The 24056-nt window shown below is 39.8% G+C and overlaps 2 protein-coding genes across 6 annotated transcripts in view; both read left to right on the forward strand.

Moving 5' to 3' along the window:
* Positions 1-238: 238 nt before the first annotated feature.
* The window catches only part of esrrb (estrogen-related receptor beta), a 57950-nt gene continuing 34132 nt past the window's right edge, over positions 239-24056 (forward strand). For 2 of the 5 annotated variants that reach the window (XM_046063305.1, XM_046063309.1), the window contains exons 1-2: positions 239-338; positions 7906-7974. The gene's annotated coding sequence lies outside the window, so the exon portion shown is untranslated. Of the gene's footprint in view, positions 344-7905; positions 7975-24056 lie in introns of all 5 variants that reach the window. The other 3 variants (XM_046063307.1, XM_046063306.1, XM_046063308.1) reach the window with 3 other exon arrangements.
* LOC123979399 (mesoderm-specific transcript homolog protein-like) lies at positions 10418-22755 on the forward strand. The gene is made up of 6 exons (XM_046063310.1): positions 10418-10474; positions 10950-10990; positions 11184-11254; positions 11371-11472; positions 11560-11636; positions 22557-22755. The coding sequence occupies exons 3-6, from the start codon at positions 11238-11240 to the stop codon at positions 22622-22624; spliced, it is 264 nt and encodes an 87-aa protein (XP_045919266.1). The 5' UTR covers positions 10418-10474; positions 10950-10990; positions 11184-11237; the 3' UTR covers positions 22625-22755.

Below are 24056 nucleotides of genomic sequence, written 5' to 3' on the forward strand. Positions count from 1 at the left end.
CTGTCGAATAATAAAAATATTTACGCTCAGAAGTCAGCAGTTTTTTAACATACCAAACAAAAAGATGGGTTAAAGTCGACTAACTTCTTTTTGTTGTAACAGACTTTTTCCCTTGAATCACATTTGACCCCGCTCACCCGGGTCCTATCGCCGGTGGAGGTGTTTGGTTTAGCCACAGGGCGCGCGCCGGAGGAGGAGTTGATAGTGTGGCTGCGGTGTGTGACAGTTAAACGGCGCGCTCAGACATACAGAGCCACACCACCACCACCGCTACAACCTGGGGACACCACGTCTACTGTGCGCTGTGCTCAGCCGGGGATGTGACATGACTTGTCCGAGTAAGGTACACTCTACATTCATCAGCCTACGTTTATCTTCCTGTTACACATTCGAGACACGTTGTTTTGTTTTCTTTTCACTTGAAGAGTTTAAACATTTTAATGTTAATTTAAATTTAGCTTCAACGCACATCAGTGTGCACGCGGTTTAGCTCTAATTGAGGCATGTACAGTGCACGCGGAACTACTACCTACTACATTGCACCTTGTCCTCTGGGAATAGTGACTGAATTGACGATTTCACCATTTCTGTATGCATAGAAAAGTTAAATATGACGTGTTTATGACGTGAGGCCTAACTGTCGTTTATTTACAGAAATTTTAGAGCGAATTTGTTAAATGCAGATTTTGTTTTGCTAAATTTTTGCTGAAGTACCTTTTTAAGGATGCTGGGTTGAGTTTTTATTTTCTCTCTCTCTCTCTCTCTCCCTCTCTCCCAGGCCAAACTTGTTTAAATCATCTGACTTTAATGGCATTTTGTCTAAAGTTGGCATGTCAATTAAGTGCAGCGTTGCTCTGTAAATCTCAGCATGTTGAAGTTTAATATCAGCACTGTGTAGCCTACTCTGGAAACATTAGTTGGTTTTATGTTGTGCTGTATGAAAAACAGAAATTAAGGTATTATCATTTGATGACACTAGATGTATTGTTACAATCTTTGCAAACAAAACAGAACCTATTTAATTCACTTTAGTTGACCAGTATGCTTAGAGCTACTTTAGTCTGGCAAAGTAAATCTTTACTCTTTCTGACCATTTTCTTCTTTTGAAAAGTTAATTTTCTGTAGAATGTTTTCTTTTTGCACCACCACCCACACACACAGCACATGTAAACATACTCACACACAGAGCTGTACAGAGTGAATAAATGCAGAAATGATTCCATGAAAAATCCCAATTCTGAAATCATTAAAACCAAAAGATTTACTTGTTAGATATCATCATACGCCACTACCTTTGTCTACCTTTGTCATGCCATGTGTGATTGAGTGTTTTCCTAGTGTGGCTCTATTCTTTATTTGTATCGGATCCCTTCCTGTCAAATCAACTGTCACATGCCTTGATTTTTTTTCATAACAAAGCTGATAAGTAGCAAAGATAGCAGCAGCAGGGCTTTAATAGCTCACACTGCATGACTGTGTGGTGTCAGCTGAAACCTTTGGGAGGCCACAGGAAAATATGCAGAAATGTGATTTATCAAGTGAAGGCAGTTATCAACATGAAAAACAGTACACAGGTTAGACACCAGGATAATGTTCTAGTATGTCATGAGAAAGTACCCCCTCTTGTTGAGTAGTAACTAAGTCTCTTGACTTAAACAATGCTGGATCAGCTATTTGTACTGCTATGCAGTGACTGGACTCACAAAGAAGGATTTTTCTGACTGTTTTAGTTGCTTTAAAGAAGTTAAAGATTTAAAAAGATTTTTACATCCCAAATGAGATACATTGGAGTGCCACAACCTGAATATATATCTCAATATCTCAAAATTTGAGCTTAATATTATATTAGAATTCTAATGAATACAGTATACTTTGTGTCCAATGTCCAATGTCCTTTATTTTATTTTCTGTCCCACATTTTGTGCATCGTCTTATTGAAGTCTGACAACTGTGTTTTATAGTCGTTTTATTCCTCTTTAAGGAATTAAACCGACAGGTGTTTGATTTGGCATCAATCTTAATAGGATTTTCATTTATTTAGTCATTTGTTTTTGTTACAAAAAGAGACCAGATGCTGTGTGATCTGTGCCACTGTGGAGGTACTATTGCTGCACATCAATGGGCCTGTGATGATCAATAGGGATTGCGTGATGTTTTTGCATTGATTATAGAAACGTGAGCCGATGAATGGAACTGGATCCCTCTCCAAGGGTTATACTGTTCCTGTTCAGCAGAGAAAACTGGAGAGCAGCAGAGCGACCTAACACAGCTTTTTGCATGGACGGGGTGGTAGGGCTCGACTCCTCCTCACTCACTCTTCTTTTTACTGATCTAGCTGAAGACCGTTGTCAGGCATCTTGTGAGTTTCATAGAAGTGGGCGAGTTGCTGTTTCTTTCTGCTTGACTCAGCCAAGTGTCAGCCATTGTTGGACCGCTGATTTCTCCAATAAGATGCCATGGTAAGCTCTGTTCTTATAATGTGGGGATACAGTAACATGGAGACCCTCACTGACTGTGAAATGGTATCTGCATTCTCGGCATTCTTCCTGAGCTTGATCAACAGTGAAACACAGGCGGTTTTAAAGCTGGGGTTAGAGAAGACAGAGCTGGATTTTCCGCTGCTTTAGAAGCTGATGGGCTTCCAGAATATGAGTTATGGCTTGAGATCATCTCTCACAGGTGGTGAAATGTTTCACAATGGTACCTCTCATGTAACACTCGCAAATGGAGCTAGTGACACAGCTCAATAAATACATTTACTGTCCTTAGTGGTTTGAAGGCTATTGCTTTTTGAAAGTGAAGTGCTGCAGATGCACTTGACTGCTTGCTGGAGCTTCTGTAGGATGGCTTAGGCTGGTGTCAGATCTGACGTTATTAGGTGTTATATAACAGTACCGGCTACAATTTGAAATCTTAAAAATGCATAGAGTGGATTACGGAAAGTTATTTTGTTGTCATAGTCAAGTTCCGAAATGTCAGCTGCTTGTTAAAGTTATCTTGTCGTTGTGTGAAGTCATATTGCTGTGGCTGTCCTTTGGCTGTGTTTGCTATAATATCAATAAACATTAATGCGAGTATGCAAACAAGATGTGGAAACTGCAAATCCATGAAAAATAAATGATAAAATGTTAAAAAAACATTTTGAGATATTTTTCTCTTACTATTAAATATTTCATTTTCTACAAGCAAGTACAGAAATAATAAATAAATCAAGATGTCTCTTTTGTTATCTTCATTATTGCTTCACTTTTAGTTTTGAGCATCCAGAACTCTTTTTTTAGGTAATTGATATGGAAACTTTGCGTGCTGGCTGTTCTTAGTTGCATCTCTGTTCCTAACCTGATAGGTTGTTTTGTCTATGTGTATGTGTGGGCCATGTGTGGCGTGTGTGTGTGTGTTGTACTTGTGCATAGCGGAGTGTGCGAGTGAGTGTTTGGATCCCTCCTCTTCGGTGCTCCGCCGGCCCCTCTGTCGCTTTAAGTCCTGCCCCTCGGAGCCAGCCAACAGCAGCTGTTCCATATTCATCAAGCCCTTGAGTCTTAAAGAGCCCTATCCCGACCATGGAAAGAGTCATTCCTCTCGCTCGCGCTCTCATGCTCTCTCCATCTTAACGCTCATCCCGCTGCTGCCTGCGCGTCTCTCTCTCTCTCTTGCTCGCTCTCACTCACCCCCCTTTACCTCTCTAGCTATCTATCTGTCCCTCCCCTTTTCACTCTCTTCCACTCTCTCTCTGTCACACACACACACACACATTCACTTACACACACTCAGACACTCTTCCTCTCTCTCCCACACATATATACATAAACAGACACATACACAACACACATGCTCACGCACACACGCACCCACTCAGTCCAACATACCTGTGCAGGCTGGGGGGAGCGGTGCTGGAGGGGCTTTTCGGCAGCGTTGTCTCTGAGGGTGCTGTGCTATCATTTGGGGAAGAAGCGGGTCTCAATTGTTTTCTCTTTCCTCTTCCTCTCATTCCTGGAATGCTAAAACTGGACTGATGGACATTTCAGAACTTTGTCTTCCAGACCCTCTCAGCTATCATAACCAGTAGGTGCACTTTGTTTCTTTATATCCTTCTTTCACTTTTCCTTTTAACCCTTCTGTTGAGTTTTATTTCTTCCCTGTCTTTCTTTACTCTTTCTCTCTCTCTCTCTCTCTCTTTCATTCTTTTCTCCCCTTTGTTATCCTTATCCGCTCTTTTAACAGCGCCTGCTCTAGTTTTGTTTCTTGAACGCTACTAGTCTTGGCGGCGCTGAACTTTTTCTCGTTTTAGCAGTGATGGTACTTTCCCCCTCACAACTACTCACATTCTTAAACATGCACTTTCTCTTGTTCATTGTTCTAAGGGCTCTTAAATCATGTAGGACTTGACAGTAGAGCAATAGAGCAACAGGGCAGGTGCAGCTGTGTATGTGTATGCATGTATGTGTAGATTTATTGTGTGAGCACATCATGTTTGCCAGCCTTTCTAAATTTCATTCAGACCATAGCTGATTGATTTAGCTTGCCCCTCTGCAAAGTGTATATTTTTTTCCTAAGGAATTTGGGGTACCTGTCCAGTTGGGTTAGGAGGTTGTTAGCTGATGGCTTTGTTCCTAGATCAGGCCGCCCACGGAGAATGAGAATAATATTTTAAGGAGATGAGATTAACGTGAATCCGTGGAACTGGAGAGGATAAATTACACACTGTAATATTTGTAGTCAGAGAAAGACGAATGAAAGGACCCTGTAACCTCAGTGAGCTGGAAGGTCAGTCCCAGCCAGCGGCACGCAAGGAAAGCTGCTGTCTCACAGCTCCTGGCTGCTGGGACAGTCTGAGCATACACGACCTACCACACTTTAACTTTGTAAATCCATCCAGAACTTACATTTGATATAAAATACCTTAACTTATGGAAAATATTTATTTGTTGTTTAATTTTTTATTGGAAACAATATAAATGTATTTACTTCAACACATCCCTGTTAATTTATGAAGCAAACAGACTAAAACACTGGTCTTGTATAAAGATTTGTTTCAATTTATAGATAATTTTTTATATCAATCTTGACTATCTTAATTTTTCAATGTATATTACTGATAAAGAAGTATGTATGCAAAAGTGGAGATTTGTTGAAGACCAATCAGATATTTAAAGACAATTAAATTACTTGTTATAGTTGTCTAATATCTCAGTGTATTCAGAGATTTATTTTATTTTATTGTGTTTCTTGAAAAATGTCTATATCAATTTAAATTGTGCGTTCTTATCATTTGCCAAATTTTTTGTTGTAACTGAACCTTTCATCCAATGAACATTATTAATCACACCATAAGTGAGGAGTTTCATTTTTTGAATTCATTAGATTTTAAACAGAAACAGAAAATAATTCAGTGTTAAGTTAGAGAGCCAAATTCTGTTTGGGTGTGTTGCTTTACGTGACCCATTTGTTTACAGATATTCTTTACTTTGGACTTATCACTGCAAATTCAAACATCATCCTCAAAAACATATTAATATTTTAAACATTAAAGCCCTAATCTCGTTTGTTTTTCCTCTAAAATGGATCATACAATTTATCTTCTCTCTGAGATACACCTTAATACAAAATTACACAAAACATCTTTTACTTTAGTTTTCATTGACTGAAAGTATTCCCTAAGTTGGAAGGCAAAACGACTTACATTAATAATTAGTTTTTAAGTAGATCTTTACACTACCTCAACATATATGTAGATTTAAAAATGTTAATTATGTTTATTCTTACGTCTGAGGAGACATTGACATTTTTCATTTTCAAATTATTCTCTCTACAAATGGACTTTGCAGCACATTTTAAATCATATTCATTGCAACAAGGAGAAACATATTAAACATGAAAGCATTTGATTTTTCAATTATGTGCAAATGCAAATTGTTTGTTTAAAATATTTTCAGGTGACTTTATCCGACTCTGTCTCCTTTCAGGTAATCTGGCACTATTCAGAAATATATTTTTAATTGTACTTTTACACTCAAATGTTAATGTCAGTTTATCAGATGTAAAATACTAAGTTCCTAAATTTGCAAATGCTAAATATTTTTCAGCAAAATATATTGCAATTAACGTTTATGTTTCTTAATTTGTTAGTTTTTTTCCATCACAGTTGCACATTGGCAAATTGCCATATTATTAGGGATTCAGTGATAGTCTGCAATGATTGGAATGTGTATATAATAAAAGAAAATACTGATTAATATTTAATGGCAATCGACACAAGAAAGCAGTTACAGTTTGTGTCCCATGTTCATAATATTTGATTAATATTGATACATACAACATTTAAAATAACAGTGAAGAGTATTTACTCTTCACTCGAAGCTGAGTTGTGAACAGGTGTTTGATGGGTAAATAGCTGTAAATGTGTTAAGAAATTGTTTAGTGGATTTAATAATAGTTTAACCTAAGCTAAAAACCTGTCACAATAGCATATGTAGATATGATGTTTGTAAAGTGGCATTTTCCTGATTACATGTCTGCCTACCAACAGTTAGTTATTTGTGGGATCTCTCCAGCATTGGCTTGAATGTACTGTTAATTTTGGTTCAGCAGTGGCTCTCTTCTGCTAATTGTACAGCGGTATTTGCAGCCCCTCACTGTGGGCTGGATGTGGCCGTGATGCTTGGTTGAGAGGATTAGTGGGACGTATTTGCTCCATGTAATTAGCACAGCAGTGTTGTAGAATCACTGTAGTATACACTCAATAGATTGACCCAAGGGCATCGCCACTGCCCGGGAATTAGATGGAAACAGTTTGGCCTTCAGAATAGAGAGACATGCTCATCTTGTGTCTTTGCACAATGATGATATTTAGAAATGTGAGCTCATGGAGGTTATGACAAGGATTCTGATGACAGGTTTTACTGAAAGTTTCTTTCTATATGATATGCATTTGATCAACATTGTTTTCTTACATTCCCACTGGTATGTAGCCATTTGTTGCTTGACTTTTTTCGAGTCTAAATCTCTTGGCTCATGCAGTGTGATGAGCCATTTGCTGTAAGGGGCTGAGAGACTTGTTGTTGATCTTGTATTGCGGTGGCAGATCGCACCACTCAGAAGTCAGTCAATGCTGAGAATTATCATTTGGAGTTCCTCTGTGCTTGTTAGAAAACACACACCGTCTGAGCGGCAGTGAATTGAGATGTGACTTCTTTCTGCTTCTAAATGTTCCATCAACACCCTCGCTTTTCTTAAGCCCTGGCAAAGCCACTGCTATAAACGAACTAGGCTATCCAATTTCCATTCATGAAATAAGAGCTTTTTAATGTATTTTTTAGAGAAGCAGAAAGAAGTTAGCACACAGTGATGAATTAGATTTTAATTTATTTGACTTCATTCCCAGCTTGCTGCATTAGAGCCTGTAAACAGCCATCTCTACCAGTCTGTCTACTTGATTCTTATTAGGTTTCAGAAAACAAGGCGAGGGAATTACATTAGTGTATCTTAAGTTAAAAGCTCTTTGCTCTTTGACCAAGTGTTTCATTGTTATTGGGTTAATCTGATTTCTGCTGTCTTCATGGAGATGCTATCACAGGCTAGAGGCAGTGGTGGGTAACCAAAGCAGCCGTGCACAGACACTATCCAGATGGGATCAGCTTACGGTAATTTGGTTTCAGAATACATTACCAGAAGAGGCTGCTGGCCGAGAATGGCCACCCCGCTATGAGCAAGGGGCCGGTGGCCCCTGTAGTTGCAGCGTCCAGCCCAGCTGACCAGCCAACCAGCCAACCCACCTGTCCCACTCCCACCCTCCTCATCTCCCAGAGGTTTTAGGAGTTCTTGGGATATGTGCCTTTTAAAGAAAACCTAATGTTTAAAAATTCCATGTGTCACCCAATTCTAAATACTTCTTCCTTATACCAACAGGGCTTTGTTGTCCAATTCATTAGAGAGATTCCTGAGTCCACTGGCCACGCTGGAGCCCTCTCATTTCTGGTATCTAGTATCATTACTTTCACTGTAAATATGTCACTCAGCTCAGGCTGAGCGGGGGGAGGGTGGAGCATGTTGTCCCTATCCAGGCCAAATGGGGATGCAGAGTATATTGACACTCTGGGAGTTCACTGTTCTGTAGCTGCAGAGGTTTTCGGGTTCATACTTTTTAGCACTTAGGCTGGCTTTTAAGGAGTTGCCACATTAAACTCACTCATTTATTTGTTGTGGTGCTTTATTCCTCATGCAATTAATTGGGAAAATAAGAGTACGAAGCATGCAATATCCAGGCTTCTGAGCTGAAACCTGATCTCCTCTTGTTTTACATTTCTTCATTTGGATTTCTGTGCACTCTATTTAATATTGTGCTTACAAATCAGTGTAAAAATGGTGATATCACAAGTTCACCTTTTCTGCCAATATGGCACAAATCTCACTGCAGAAAGTATTATATTTTATTATTGATATTATTGGTCCACTTTGGAAAATGTTACTGTTGCTATAACCTGCTGTCTCTTGAGACCCCATCAGATGTTTGGCCTTTACACTTATCAGTGATTAGCTACTATGACTCTATGGCTATTTCACGGCATCCACCTGCACAGAAACCACCAACCGTCACCGCAGGTGTCCCTCCTAATTTCTCATTCATTGTAACCTTGGACACCTCCACCGCAGTGTGAGAATCTGTTTAAAAATAACCAGGTCCATTAGTCTAGAAGTATAATGCTAGCGTACGTGGGCTCTCATGCCCTTGTGGCAGCAGAGTGCTATCACTGACACGGTGCGTCAGCACTTCTTCCTGTTGCTCCAACATTGAAGGGCTCCTCCTCATTTACACACACTTGCATGCACGCACGCACACACACACACACACACACACACACACACACCATCTAGAGCAAAGAAGTTGAGAAAAATATCTGAGTCATGAAAAGAGCTATTATTCAAGTAACACACTTGAAAAAATACTGAAAACAGTAGAGTGGTAAATTAGTCACAAGAAGACAAGTTTTCTGTGTGCATTGTGTGACATGTATCCTTATGAATGCTCACTACAATACTGCGGCTGTCCTAAATGTAACGGAGGGAAAGTTCTAGGTCCACTAATTCACACCTCGTAAGAAAATGTGATGTAAGGTGGGTAACTATATGGGTGTTTATCAGTGAAGGCTATTGGTATTGAACGGCCAGTTGTTTGAAGGTTATGTTTCGGAGCAGTAATTGAAATGCAAAATAACATTACGATCGATGGTTAGCTTTGTTTATTTATGAAATCAATATTGAAACCGTCCGTCACAGCAGCAACTCTGATTCCCACTGACAGCTTCACCAAGTCTTTTCTACATGGCCGGGGTGAGCCTCGCACCCATTACAGCTTTTAGACCAATCACTTTTTCTTTTGGAGAGCTGTGATGTTTCAGGTTCATATGTTAAAACGCACAATCTGTAGTTTGAAGAAAATCTGTGTGGCATAAAACTGTTAAAAAGATTGATGCAGTGTACACACTTACAGTAGCTATGTTGTGGGTCTTTAAAAGAGAGTACTACTATCGCTCATCCCCAGTTTGCCCAAGGGAGGTAGATGTGACCAATAACCAGCCATTAACGTGGCAGTGTGCAAAAAGCCAGCCACTATAGGCCTCGTTTCTCTGTGCTGAACAGGAATTTCTATTCATGTGTTTGTTTCTCTTGACCCATATCAAATATGCATTGCTCACAAATAACCCTTTTGTTTATTTTTTTTAAGTTACTCAAACATTCAGTTATGTTGCTGTAAAATCCTGTTTCTAGAAATCAGAACAGGATGGTCTTCAAGCTAAACATAATAAACAGTGTGAAACAACACTAAATCAGTTTTGCAAAGGCCTGTGATGCTTCACTAACTCACACAGAATTAGCAATGCTCTTATATAACTGGTATATATAACTACCCTCATTTTTTTTCTTTTTTACTTTTTTATAAGACGGCCCATAATTATTTGTTTAAACTGATGTTGCTTCCTTCCCAATTTGAAAGAAAATCACGTTATCGTTATCCTGTGCTGTTTTTTTACTTTGAGTCTGGTTCCAGACCTCTAAATCACTGACGTGACCTCACTCCAAATATTTACAGTGATTCAAATATGAAAGTGAAAATAAAATTAAAACGAAAAAGGAAATCAGTCTGATTGTCAGGATAGGTTTGCTATTGATTACAGATTAACTTTGTTTGTCTTGTGTCTTATAAAACCTTTTTTTTTTAAAACTTCACTCTTGTAATACAGTCATTTAATCTGATGTCTGACAAATTTGTTAGTGTAAAATAGTGTGTGTGTGAGTGTGTGTGTGTGTGTGTGTGTGTGTGTGTGTATTTATGCAAACTGTCAAAACAGAGTAAAATGATAAATTGATTACCACCCCTTCCTCCCTCTCTCTTTTTATCTGTCCTGCTCCCAAAACAGGAGTGACCAAAATCGCACAGGTCACCTGACCTTTAACAGCCTGTGTCTTTCCAATGGAGGTACTGTGCAGTTTATTATATTTGGCCATGTAGCAGCTTTTCTGCACCAACAGCAGGGATTTTACGTTCTGTAAAAGTAGAAAAAGAATAAATCTTCCTCAACAAGAGCTCCATGTAAACAAGATTTGCATTAAAATGTTATGTTCTGTGTTGCAAAGCAGCTCACTGTGCTTTAGTACAAAAAACAACACGTTTGCTCTTCGTTTTAATCATTCAAGTAATTTTATTAAGCAAAAATCCCTAACATGTTCTCCATCTAATCTCTGCATAATGAGTATTTTAGGTCTTTGATGTAACTGTAAATTGAACATTTTCATGGGCCGCTTGTCGGACAAATCAAGCAATTTGAAGACTTCAGCTTGTGTTCTATGAATAATTACTTGCAGCTTTAAACCATTAGCATTACAGCTTTACCCAAATCTGATTGCTGTGTTGTGAAAGTCGCAGTCACTGCTGACACTTTTATTTCCAACAGGAATATTCCCAGAAACACATTACCCACGGCTGCTGCAGACAGTGAGTCACCCTTGTTTTCTTCATCCCACGCTTCAGCTCATGTGGCGTTATGTAACATACGCCATAAGATACAAAAAAACCCCAAAAAGCTGATGAGATTGAAGCAATCCACTTGAGTCAGATGAGCTGAATTTTGGGGAGCCTTTTGGCTGTCAAAGTACTCCCTGAGACATTTTTGTTTTGTCTCCCAAAGCTTCTGAAGGACTTCACTTTTCTGGCTCCAGTTCTGACACGTCTCACCAACTACATGATCTTCCAAAAGGGGTAAGAGAATCAGAGTTTTTTTTGAAATTGTGAGACTGAAATATATGTTTTGCACCAGTATGTAAATGCATTAATATAATTTCCATGCTTGATATTGTTGTTTTGTTGACGGTTAGGATTGGAGACGTGTTTGGTCCATACACGCAGCCCACAGATGCTGAGTTCTGGGACATGTGGACGGGTTTACGCTACAACGACGGCAACTTAGTTTTGGACAGGTGTGTGTTTGCTTTGTTTTTAATTATCTTTGCTGCTATCCATCTCTGTTCAATCATTTCTAATGTTGTCTTCTCCCTCCCTCCCAGCACTCTGCAGTACATCAACCAGAGATTAAAGCACAGAGAGCGATGGGTGGGCGCGCTCACTTCCACCTTTGTCCCACGTGAGTCCACAGTTGCATCAGTGTACATACAATGTGATATGCGTGATGATAAATCAGAGGGTGGAAGCTCTTTTGTGTGGGCCAAACACTTCCTTAGGGTGTAACCCAGCAGCCTCGGCCAGAGAGCCGCTGATGCTAAGCTTCTTAGCCTGCGAGGAGAAGCCTTGTTGTCCATCTGTGATCCCGAGCTCAGGAGGGGGATGTGGGGGTAGGGATGTGTGTGCGCTACTGACACAGACCTCATGTCATATGCAGCTAAAAGGCTTTAGCGAGGGTTCCAGAGCTGGTTCTTCTGAATCCTCCTATCAGTGAGCAATTCTGAAAAATTTAAGGGTCAGGTGGTTAATAAAATAATGTGGCATCCTGCTAGATATAAAAATTATATCTGCACCAGAAACTGGTAAGTCCATCACTTTGGTTCAGACTGAAATGTCTCCACAGCAGTTGGATGGACTGCTGTGAAATTACATATGTTCATGTTCCAAGAAGATGAATTCTAATGAGTTGGTGATCTCTTCTCTAACACAATCATCAAGTCAAATGTTTTGATTTTTCCAATACGACCAAAGACCTCAGCATCAGCTGTACTTCCCGTATAATGCTTCTTAGCAAATGTTAGCATGCTAAACTAAGATTGTTAACAGGGTAAACATTATATCTGCTCAACATCAGCATGCTAGAATTGACATTGTTAGCATGCTGATGTTCACCGCTAGAGCGTGCGCTCTATGTCCTATCCTTTCATGAATAAAGACACCCCCCCACCTCTCTGATTAATATTTTTACATTAGCAATGGGTGAAATGACTACCTGTATGTAAGAGGGATCACTTGTGGTGACAAACCCACAGATAATTTATCACCCGACTGTGCAATTCCTGTTAGCTTTAAAGATCCTTATGCCATCTTTTAGCTCGCTGTTTTGGTTTTCTGGTTTGCAACTTTTATTATTTTAGCTCATAACGTAGTTTCCAGACCGACAGCGGTTTCTAGCAACAACAAAAAACAACTGTACACTACCTGCCCAGAACCGAAAAATGGACAAAGTTAGCGACTAGCTGGTGAACATAGCTAAGCATTTTGCAGCTAAAGAGACAGATGGGGTTGGTGGAAACCAAAACATGGAACTGCCATGATACAAGGCGACCTGAGACAGTTTGAGCTCGATTTTTCTGCTATGAGACTGAGAGCTGAGAAGGAGGAGGTCCTCGCAAGCATTACTCCAACCCTGGGAGTCAAACCGTCCTGTTCTGGCCCTGCTCCAGACAGACAGCCTGCAGAAGCTGACACTGATCCTCCCCTACTACAGAACTCTGAGGCCCTGGACATCATGAGAGAACACTTATCCCAGATGGAAATAGAACTGGTACAGATCAGAGAGCAGCTGGACCAACAGCAGCCTACTTCTCCTACTGTCAGTGACTTCCAGGCCAAGAAAGAACAGTACAGTGTCAACTCACAGCTGAGAGAGTTTCAACAAGAACTAGCTCGACAGGGAAGAGAGCTGGATCATCTCAGTGAGGAGGTGAAGGAACTTAGGAAGGACTGAGACAACTGCAGAATTGAGTTGGCTATACTGAGAGAAGAGCTACAGGACAGGGACAGGCTCAGTCTACAAGCCAGACTGAACTCTACACAACCCCCTGTGCCCATCTCTCAGATCCAGACCACATCCAGCCAAACTCCCACTACACATGCTGAAGGACAACACAGCCACAGCTCCACATCCAGACCTGACAGCTGAGTCTGAACAAACACATACAAGCAGAAGGGCTGACATTATCCTCCTCATGGACTCTAATGGAAAGTTTCCTGGATGAAAAGACCTTATCCCCAAGGCACAGAACGGAGAAGATCTGGTGCCCCAATACCAGGAGAGCCGTGGAGCTGTTAACAGTGCCTGAACTAGGTTCACCTAGCCACATCATCATTCATACAGGCACCAACGACTTAAGGTCCTCAACAGGATAGACTGGCGGACTCCTGGGTAGAGTTATTTAGCTAGCCTCCACCAATTTCCCTACCAGCAAGATAGTCATATCTACGCTGCTGCAGAGGAGAGACACCATTCAGAGTGAATATCAGCCTCTCCAGGGACTGTGCCCACCACCCAACCCTCCACCTGGACTGCCTGTATGATAACATACACCTGCACATGCAGAAATGCAGTCCTCACCCTTGCTAGGACCCTGAAGGATGTTGCTCCTAGAAGGAGCCTCACAACCCACAACGCAGACCCCACGCAGACCATCCAGACCTCCACCATGCATCCACCCCCGGCTGTCAGAGGACAGCCAGGTCACCAAATCCACCGTGTCACCAACATCACAATCCACAGCCCACTTCACAGCCAACACAACACTGGCCTCTGATACACAGCCAGAGAGCCCCCCAACCTGGAGGTCCTATACCCCCCCCCTCCCCCTCCCAACGGCAGAACCAAGACTACAGGAGCAGCAGCCTCTTGGGCTGAACTATGCTGCAGTGGTGAGAAGAGCCATAGCCCCGCCCCCCTCTGGTGAACTCAGACATGTTACACACGCTAAACCTGCTCTGCACTCGCCTCCATGGTGGAAGAGCAGAGACCTCTTAAAGACATCATAATAATTCATAGTTTAGCATGTTGGATATCATTTTAAACGAATAGTAATATAAGGACAATTCTTAATAGCATTTCACACATGAAACGCTCTAAAATGTCACTCAAAGTTTAATTTTATTAATTTACCTAAAATACTGTTTTCCTCTTTTTACACTTTTTTTTTCTTTTTTCATTTGTTACTAGTATTATTTTTTTAATATCTATTATTATTTGTTTTTTAAGGTGTTTGTCTAATTTTTGAACGGATTACACTTGGAGATGAAATCGTTTACAATAACATGTTGGAACATTCAAGGTCTGAGATCAGCTTTTGGTTTAAAGAGCAGAAATTCAGATAAAAGACTCTGACATAGTTTTACAGGAGACATGGTGCAGAGAAGATGTTTCCACTGGTCGTCCTCACGGCTAGACTGAGATTATTATACCATCAACAAAAAATCCCACAATAACCCAAGGCAGAGATTCAGGAGGCATGATTATATGGTAAATCAGAACTGAGCCAGTCCATCAGTTATTAAAAAAAGAAGAATCTTATAGATTGTTGAAAATTAACAAACAGATCATTTGTGCTGAGCAACATGTCTACATGTGTGTCATCTATATACCTCCATCAGAATCCCCTACTACAACCCAGATATTTTCTCTATTTTTGAGGAGAAAGTTAACCATTATAAAACCATGGGCAATGTATTAATCTGTGGGGACTTGAATGCTCGAAAAGGGGAAAGCGCTGACACTATGAACACCCAGGAAGACAAACGCGTACCTGGAAGCACCTACTTCCCCCTCCCTGAATGTCCTGCTAGAAAGAGCTTTGACAAGCTTACTTATACAAGCGGTATGTAGCTTTTACAGCTCTGCCGTACACTGGGTCTGTACATAGTCAACGGCAGGCTACGAGGGGACTCGCTGGGCCACTACACTTATAGCTCAGCTCTTGGCAGTAGTACGGTAGATTATTTCATTACAGATCTAGATCCAAGAGCTTTCACAGTCAGCCCTCTCAAACCCCTCTCAGACCACAGCAAAATCACTATCTATCTGAATAGGGTTCAGTCTAAGTCTGGAGCCCCTAGTGCCTGTGAACCGTTTAACTTTACATACTGTTACAGATGGACCCCAGAAAGCATGGGGGTGTACCAAAAGGCACTTCAAAACATCAAAACATAGATGATTTAACTCATTTATTTCTAACTGAAACATTCACCCAGAATAATTCTGGTGTAAATTCTGTTTTTTTAATATTTCATCATTTGGCATTATTGTCTAATTTGAAAGTCTCCAAACCAAACCCTCAACAAATGAACAATAACAAATGGTTTGACACTGAATGCAAAAACCTAAGGAAAACTTTAGGGAAATTATCAAATGAAAAGCATAGGGACCCAGATAACCACAACATACGCCATCAATATGAGGCCACTCTGAAACAATACAAGTACACCCTAAATACTAAGAAAGAACAACACAGCAAGAACCAGCTCTGTGAAAGTGAGGAATCCTTAGAGTCCAACCAGTTCTGGGAGAAATGGAACAACCTAAACAAAACCCAGCAGGATGAATTGGCGATCCAAGATGGAAATACTTGGATTAATCACTTTAGTGAATGATACAGTAATATTACAAAAATTGATGATCAGTACAAGATATTCACAAAATGGAAAACTCTGGAGGTGGTGATAAAAAAAAAAACAAACAACCAAAACCCTCTAGATTACCTGGTAACAGAACAAGAATTAACAGAAGTCATCCAGTCCCTGAAAGGAAAAAAGGCTTGTGGTATTGATGGAATCCTCAACGAAATGATCAAATACTCAGACCATAAAATCAGATTGGCTATACTAAAACTATTTAGTACTATTTTAGCAACTGAAACTTTTCCAGACATCTGGAACAAAGGTTTAATAACCCCAATTCATAAATCCGGAGATAAATATGACCCAAATAACTACAGAGGAATATGTGTATCCAGTAACCTGGGAAAAATATTCTGCAACATCATTAATAAACGACTTGTCAACTTTCTTGATGACCACAATATTCTGCATAAATGTCAAATTGTTTTTTTACCAAATTGTCGCACAACGGACCATATATTTACCCTCCAGACTCTAATTGGTCAAGAAGTAAACATTAAGAAAAGAAAGATATATGCCTGTTTTGTTGACTTCCAAAAAGCCTTTGATTCCATCTGGTACGAGGGTCTTTTCTATAGGCCTCTTGAAAGTGGCATTGGAGGAAAAACATGATTTGATTAAGAACATGTATACAAAAAGTGAATGTGCCATAAAGATTGGAAACAGACAAACCGCATTCTTCTCCCAGGGCCGGGGAGTGAGGCAGGGATGCAATCTCAGTCCAGTTCTCTTCAATCTATATATCAATGAATTAGCGAACCAATTAGAGAGTTCCATGGCACCTGGAACTCATCCTGAACGACACAGAGATCAGAGGTCTGCTGTATGCAGATGACTTAGTGTTGCTTTCACCTACTAAAGAAGGTTTGCAGCAGTACCTTAATCTCTTGCAGAGATTCTGTCAGACCTGGACCCTGACAGTAAACACAGCAAAGACTGAAAGATAATAATCTTTCAGAAACAATACAGAAATCAGGTTTCTATTTAGACACCACTAAATTACAACATACAAAAAAGTACACATACCTTGGCCTCAACATTACATACACGGGGAACTTCAACATGGCTGTGAAAGATCTGAGGGACAAAGCAGGGAGAGCTTTCTATGCAATAAAAAGAAACCTTAAGATCTATATTCCAATTTAGGTCTGGCTTAAAATTTTCCAATTTGTACTAGAACCAATAATTCTATATGGTAGCAATATTTGGGGGCCAAAACTTAATAATGAATTTGACAAATGGGACAAAACAATCATAGAATACCTAAATAAAATACAGAGTTCTGTAAGAGCAACACCAGTTCAATTTTACAATCACTTAAAATCAGTTAACCCCCAGACATACCATCACAAAGCACACCAGGAGCTGAAACCAGAGAAGAGTTGCCTCAGCCAGCTGGTCCTGAGGCTCTCTGCACTAACAAGTCCCCAACAGCCTCAGGCGAGCAACACCACTCAAACAGACTAAACCAAATTATCAACAAGCAGAAAGAAAAATATATACTGGAAAGAAACGACCAAAAAAAATAAATTACAATGTTATCTTATCCTAAAAAGAGGACACTGGCAAATTACCTGAGCACAATAAAATGTCCTAAACTAAGAAAAATGTTGACAACATACAGACTGAGTGAACACAGCCTGGCCATAGAAAAGGGTCACAACAGACAGAGCTGGCTACCACAAGAGGAGAGACTCTGTTCCCAGTGTGACACTGGACAGGTAGAGACAGAGCTGCACTTTCTAACCTCATCCCCTAAATACAGGTGCTGGTCAAATAATTAGAATATCATCAAAAAGTTGATTTTTCATTAATACCATTCAAAAAGTGAAACTTGTATAATGTATACATTCATTCCACACAGACTGATATATTTCAAGTGTTCATTCCTTTTAATTTTGATGATTATAACTGACAACTAATGAAAACCCCAAAATCAGTATCTCAGAAAATTAGAATATTGTGAAAAGGTTCAATATTGAAGACACCTGGTGCCACACTCTAATCAGCTAATTAACTCCCGCAAAGGCCTTTAAATGGTCTCTCAGTCTAGTTCTGTAGGCTACACAATCATGGGGAAGACTGCTGACTTGACAGCTGTCCAAAAGACGACCATTGACACCTTGCACAAGGAGGGCAAGACACAAAAGGTCATTGCTAAAGAGGCTGGCTGTTCACAGAGCTCTGTGTCCAAGTACATTAATAGAGTGGCGAAGGGAAGGAAAAGATGTGGTAGAAAAAGTGTACAAGCAATAGGGATAATTGCACCCTGGAGAGGATTGTGAAACAAAACCCATTCTAAAATGTGGGGGAGATTCACAAAGAGTGGACTGCAGCTGGAGTCAGTGCTTCTGCACAGCGTCAGAAGCGTCTCGCCTGGGCTAAAGCCAAAAAGTACTGGACTGCTGCTGAGTGGTCCAAAGTTATGTTCTCTGGTGAAAGTAAATTTTGCATTTCCTTTGGAAATCAAGGTCCCAGTGTCTGGAGGAAGAGAGGAGAGGCAGAGAATCCACGTTGCTTGAAGTCCAGTCTAAAGTTTCCACAGTCAGAGATGGTTTGGGGTGCCATGTCATCTGCTGGTGTTGGTCCATTGTGTTTTCCGAGGTCCAAGGTCAATGCAGCCGTCTACCAGGAAGTTTTAGAGCACTTCATGCTTCTTGCTGCTGACCAACTTTATGGAGATGCAGATTTCAATTTCCAACAGGACTTGGCACCTGCACACAGTGCCAAAGCTACCAGTACCTGGTTTAAGGACCATGGTATCCCTGTTCTTAATTGGCCAGCAAACTCGCCTGACCTTAACCCTATAGAAAATCTATGGGTTATTGTGAAGAGGAAGATGCGATACGCCAGACCCAACAATGCAGAAGAGCTGAAGGCCACTATCAGAGCAAACTGGGCTCTCGTAACACCTGAGCAGTGCCACAGACTGATCAACTCCATGCCATGCCGCATTGCTGCAGTAATTCAGGCAAAAGGGGTCCCAACTAAGTATTGAGTGCTGTACATGCTCATACTTTTCATGTTCATACTTTTCAGTTGGCCATCATTTCTAAAGATACTTTTTTTTTGTATTGGTCTCAAGTAATATTCTAATTTTCGGAGATACTGAATTTGGGATTTTCATTAGTTGTCAGTTTTAATCATTACAATTAAATGAAATAAACATTTGAAATATATCGGTCTGTGTGTAATGAATGAATATAATATCAAAGTTTCACTTTTTGAATGGAATTACTGAAATAAATCAACTTTTTGACAATATTCTAATTATATGACCAGCACCTGTATAAAACACTAAGGCAAAAAAACTTTGCAAACATTTCCCAAATATACCCCAAGTTCGAATTCATATCAGACACACAGAAACTCCCCTGTTTACTGGGAGAAATGCCCAAATGTGAAATAATTGCTGCAAAATATGTCTCCTCATGCCATGAAGTGAGGACAACCAGTGGAAACTCAGTCTGATAAATAATTGTACAAATTTTCAAATTATTATTTTGATTGTTTGATATTTTAGTAATTGTTTTTAATTGTAGCATTCCTACATTTGATCTAATAAATTTATGAGAATTAATACAAAATTATGAATTTTAATATTCAGAGAATATTATTTTCTGTTTTTTATTAGTCATAAAGCTGTCGTTTCGCAGGGCACCACCGGAGATCCAATTCGCCCAGAGTCTCCGGACCTCTGGGTAGCGTTTTAATAATTATACAATTATTCACTAGTGATCAGTTAGTTAATAATTGCTCAATTATCTTAAATCAATCAGTCAGTCTCATATCAAAGGGGTAAATTCTCATGGCAGGGACTTGGAGTTAGGCAACACACACACAATTCCTTTGATTACAGTGAAATTTATTAACTAATTAAGGTGAATATAAAAATGCGGTTAAATATACATCCAAGAAATAAACAATGGCTAAACAATGAGAAAGTGGGGTTCTATTGTAGGGAGGATTTGACTCATACGGCGGAAGAGAACTAATGAAAGTAGTTAGATGATACTAACTCGATTAAATTTGTCTAGGAGTTTAAGGACTAAAGATAATGGATTAACAGGCTATTGGACATCACTGACCACAGAATGCAGGGTTTTGGTCTTACTGCTTGTCGCTTCTCCCAGCCGGGGTACTGGTAATGTTAGGCGGCCTCACGCTGGCGGAGTTCCGTGCGTTCTCGGTTAGGACAGCTTAAAGCCATCCTTTCTCTGCCAGGGAATTGCTCCAGAAGTCCATCTTTTGTCGGCTTATTGAAGAAACTCGCAGTGGGGGCCTTTTCAAATCCTGGCTTGGGTCAGAGGTTTGGTCATCCTTTGTTACTGCAGGCGGGCCACGTGGCTGTGTCCGCCGTTGGAGGGATTAGCTCGACGAATAAAGCTTAAAAAGAACTTGGTCGTTCTTCAATTAAACTAGTGTAACTTAACGGACTGATAACTTTTAACAAAATAAAACCAAAGAAAATAAAACGCAGTTGCCGGAAACGAGGGAAAGCTGAGGTCGCAGCACTTCGCGTGTGTGGCTTGAAATGAACAAAGCCTTCGCTGTGCCGGGTCGAACTTCTTAGGGAGTTGCCGGGAGACTGGTCACGCTGGGCGCATGCTGAAGCGCAGTTGAAGAGAACAGGAACAAGACCGAGCGAGACAGCGTGGGTCGCTGCTTTTGTCTGTTGGGGCGTGGTTCCCAGAGGGCAATCCTTTGTTCCCCTGAGGGAGGGCTTGTCTTTTCTTTCACTTTAATATGTCCAATCAAAAAAATCTATTTGCGTATATTGTAATCAAATATCTTCCCACAATCAAACCTTAATTATCAAACGGGTATACCGTTCTTATTTTTAAGCTTTTGAGAAAAGGGAAAACAATTGTTAGTTAAAACTTTGAGGTAAGCATTTCCTAGAAATCACATCAGATGAGAGGAACTTAACTAGCTTTCTGTATATATTGGCTGTTACGTGTTCTTAGAGAATATAAGCAAGATACACGAATGGCATCAGATTATGGACAAGATAAATACAGAGTGACATTTATACATTAAACGGCATTTCAGACGATGGCATGTAATACTTATTTCGTCCACTTGGGGGAGCTCGGGTTACATAAGGATAGCTTTGATTAACCCTAAACAATCACTTGCTCAGGAGCTGGGGAATTTAATTATTTAACCTTACATTCGAGCTGGAAAATTGCTTGAGTAGTATAGGATGACATTTATCATCATTTCTAAAGGAAGTGTCAGAAAGTGTTGTGAACAAAGCATTGATTACAGCGTAAAATGAATAAAGGTCAGGGATCCTTGCTGAAAATGAAAACACAACAACAAATAACATCAACATGGTAACAACTACTCAAATGGAGTGGAGAGATCTAGTCAAGTAACTAAAAGATTATTTAATTAAAAAAGGTAACGCTTTGAGTTTTGAGGAGACAGTACTCTTTCTTTACACAAAGAAGTTCAGGGCAGTGTCTCTGGTGTCCTGGAGTTTCTCACACCTGGGTGTGAAGAGGAGAATATCCTTTGATGTGCGATAATTCAACAAAGAGGGAGGTCAGTTGCCATGGTTACGTGTGTGGGGGGGGCAGTTTAGGGTTTCCTGCCCTCTCTTAAGAAGGGTTCCAATAGGCTGTTCAGGAGAAGCTAATCTCTGTTTAGTGTTTCTTTGTAATTTTAACAGTCAGCCACCAAGCGTTATCTGGCTGCGGCATCAGAGGTGGCAAGTTTTATGATCGAACTGCCCAGAAACAGCACTTAGGGAAAACAACCTTTCAACCCCCTTCCTTTGGGTCACTTCAGCTGTCTGTTGAGGGTTGATGTCTCAAAACCCCCTCCTTTTCTTTCTCCCAGGGAGAGAGAAAGAATTTGGAGTAGTCCAAATTTATTTGATATAAAATGCACAAATCCACACTGTATGTTCACAACGTAATCAATTAATTTATTTTTATTTTTTGTCTATTAATATACGCACACAAACACACTCTTACGGTATTATCTATTTATTTTATTTAAATTTGTAATATATTATAATAACACATTACTGTTTCATTTATTTATTTATTTTAATTTTTAATATATTTAATTTTTTTAACATAAACACACAAACACATACGCTTTAATTGCTTTAAGCTTTAATTACTTGTTTAATGAAATGTATGGGGTTGATTGTTCTTATGTAGTTTGTATGATGCTTTTGCAATATTGTTGTTATACATGCCAGTAAAGCTAATTCGAATTGAATTGAACAGAGCTAAAAGGAGAGTTAATATCTGGCTCAGGATTCATCACATGGACAGAAAGGTGACTCAAATTGAGAGTTAACGTTGCTCCATAACTGCTGGATTTGTAAATAAGCAACTGTTGGCTAACAAATTAGCTATGTCAGCTTAAATGGTGATAATGTGTCAGGGTTGTGTTTACCACTTGTTTCAGCTGTCAGTTTGGTTGATCATCCATACTTAGTCATTAGTCCATCAGTTAAACATTCGGTCCATTATGTATACTACCTATGTGATTTACCCATATTCAGAACATATGTAGGTTATTTTTTTCAATTCTGAAATTCAGTTTGCTGTTAACTTCCAATTTTAAAATGAGCCACTGTCCTTTAAGACCTCCCTTTTGTTTCACTCCTCCATTTCTCAGTGTTGCTCCCTCCATCTTTTCATCCCTCCTTGTCTTTCAGTGCACATGATCTACGGACCCCTGGACCCAGTCAACCCTCATCCACAGTTCATCCATCGTTACCAGTGAGTGCCCCCACCTCTGACTTTTAAACCCCGTTCAGATTATCAGTAATACACTCATCTCCTGGCAGAGCTTCTCTCAGCTCACTCTTCGAATGTGAATGAGGACTAATTAAAAGGAGAATGGGTAGTTTTACAGAATGTCTGAAATCTTTTCTTATTTTCTGCAATTCTCTGTGATTTGAGCTGAACAACATATGATAGACTTTATGTAAAAAGTCTCAACATAGTTCATTGTTCAGCTATGAAACTGTGACTTGATTTCAATAGACACAAGTTAGGAAAAATGTCTCACCCTTTAGAAATTAGTTCATGTCTTATGACTTGTGTAGCATTTACGAATATAAGATAATGTCTGTGCAAATAAGAATTTTTTGAACAGAAAAAGCACTTTTTTATTATACCTTTTATTTTACCAGGAAAGTCAATTAAGAATGGATTCTAATTTACAATAACGGCTTGGCAGGATACAAAGGCCTCCTGTAGAGAATGGGTACTGGGTTTAAATTAAATAACATAAACAATAGACAGAAGACGCAGGACAACACAGTCCCAACAACAAACCTTAAAAACCAGGCAAAAAGACACAAAGAAACCAAATGAAAGAGTAAGAAAACAAAGACAACAAGAAACACACCATACCAAGACATACCATAATCTACTGAGAGTAGACAAATACAACAAATGGCACAATAGTTAAATGAAATGATCAAGACAGCAGCAGGGCAACATGAAAGAAACACAGTGTCACATGAAGCAGTTACAGGTTTCTGTAAATGAGTAAGTAAAAGTGGCAGTGGTGACTAGAGTGGAGAGTTTTATAGGTTTTTTTTGTAGTTGGTTCCAATCGTTGGGCGCGGCAAACTGAAAGGCAGTGCGACCTAGCGTTGTTTTCTGTAGGGAATTGTAATCTGCATGTGACTTGAAGAGCAGGTGATGTAGGGATAAGTAGACATCCAAATAGGGAGGAGTTATGCCTAAGAGGGTTTTAAAAATAAGCATAAACCAGGGGATCTTAATTCGAGTATGAAGTGATGGCCTGTCTATGAAGGTGTACAGATTGCATTGATATGTCCTGTAAGGATTCAGTGCGTCATCATTGTGCGCGCCTGACAGAGGCCAGGGAGCATTGGCGGCAAATCTAAAAAAAAGGGTCACACGGCCAACTAGAAGTTGGAGATTTAATGCATCATTGCTTAAAGACCTAGATTTTATAAGTTACTTCAAAAAGGAGTGGGCAATATATATGGAAACTAATGACCTGCCAGGAACCTCGCCATGTCTTCTTTGGGAGGCAGCAAAAGCAGTCATGAGAGGTAAAATAATCTCCTATTCATCATACAAAAAAAAGAAAGAGAGATCTTGTGAATTAGAGCTAGAACAAAAAATAAAAACATTAGAAACTACCCTTGCTACCTCCCCACAGGAACACATGCTGA

Source organism: Micropterus dolomieu, linkage group LG11 (assembly GCF_021292245.1).
Source record: "Micropterus dolomieu isolate WLL.071019.BEF.003 ecotype Adirondacks linkage group LG11, ASM2129224v1, whole genome shotgun sequence".
NCBI classification, from domain to species: Eukaryota; Metazoa; Chordata; class Actinopteri; order Centrarchiformes; family Centrarchidae; genus Micropterus; species Micropterus dolomieu.

What these genes read in the sequence shown, in the direction of transcription:
- LOC123979399 (XM_046063310.1), top strand. An exon ending in GGCAACTTAGTTTTGGACAG is followed by an intron (nt 11,473 to 11,559) that starts GTGTGTGTTTGC and finishes CCTCCCTCCCAG; the next exon opens with CACTCTGCAGTACATCAACC. An exon ending in CACTTCCACCTTTGTCCCAC is followed by an intron (nt 11,637 to 22,556) that starts GTGAGTCCACAG and finishes CTTGTCTTTCAG; the next exon opens with TGCACATGATCTACGGACCC.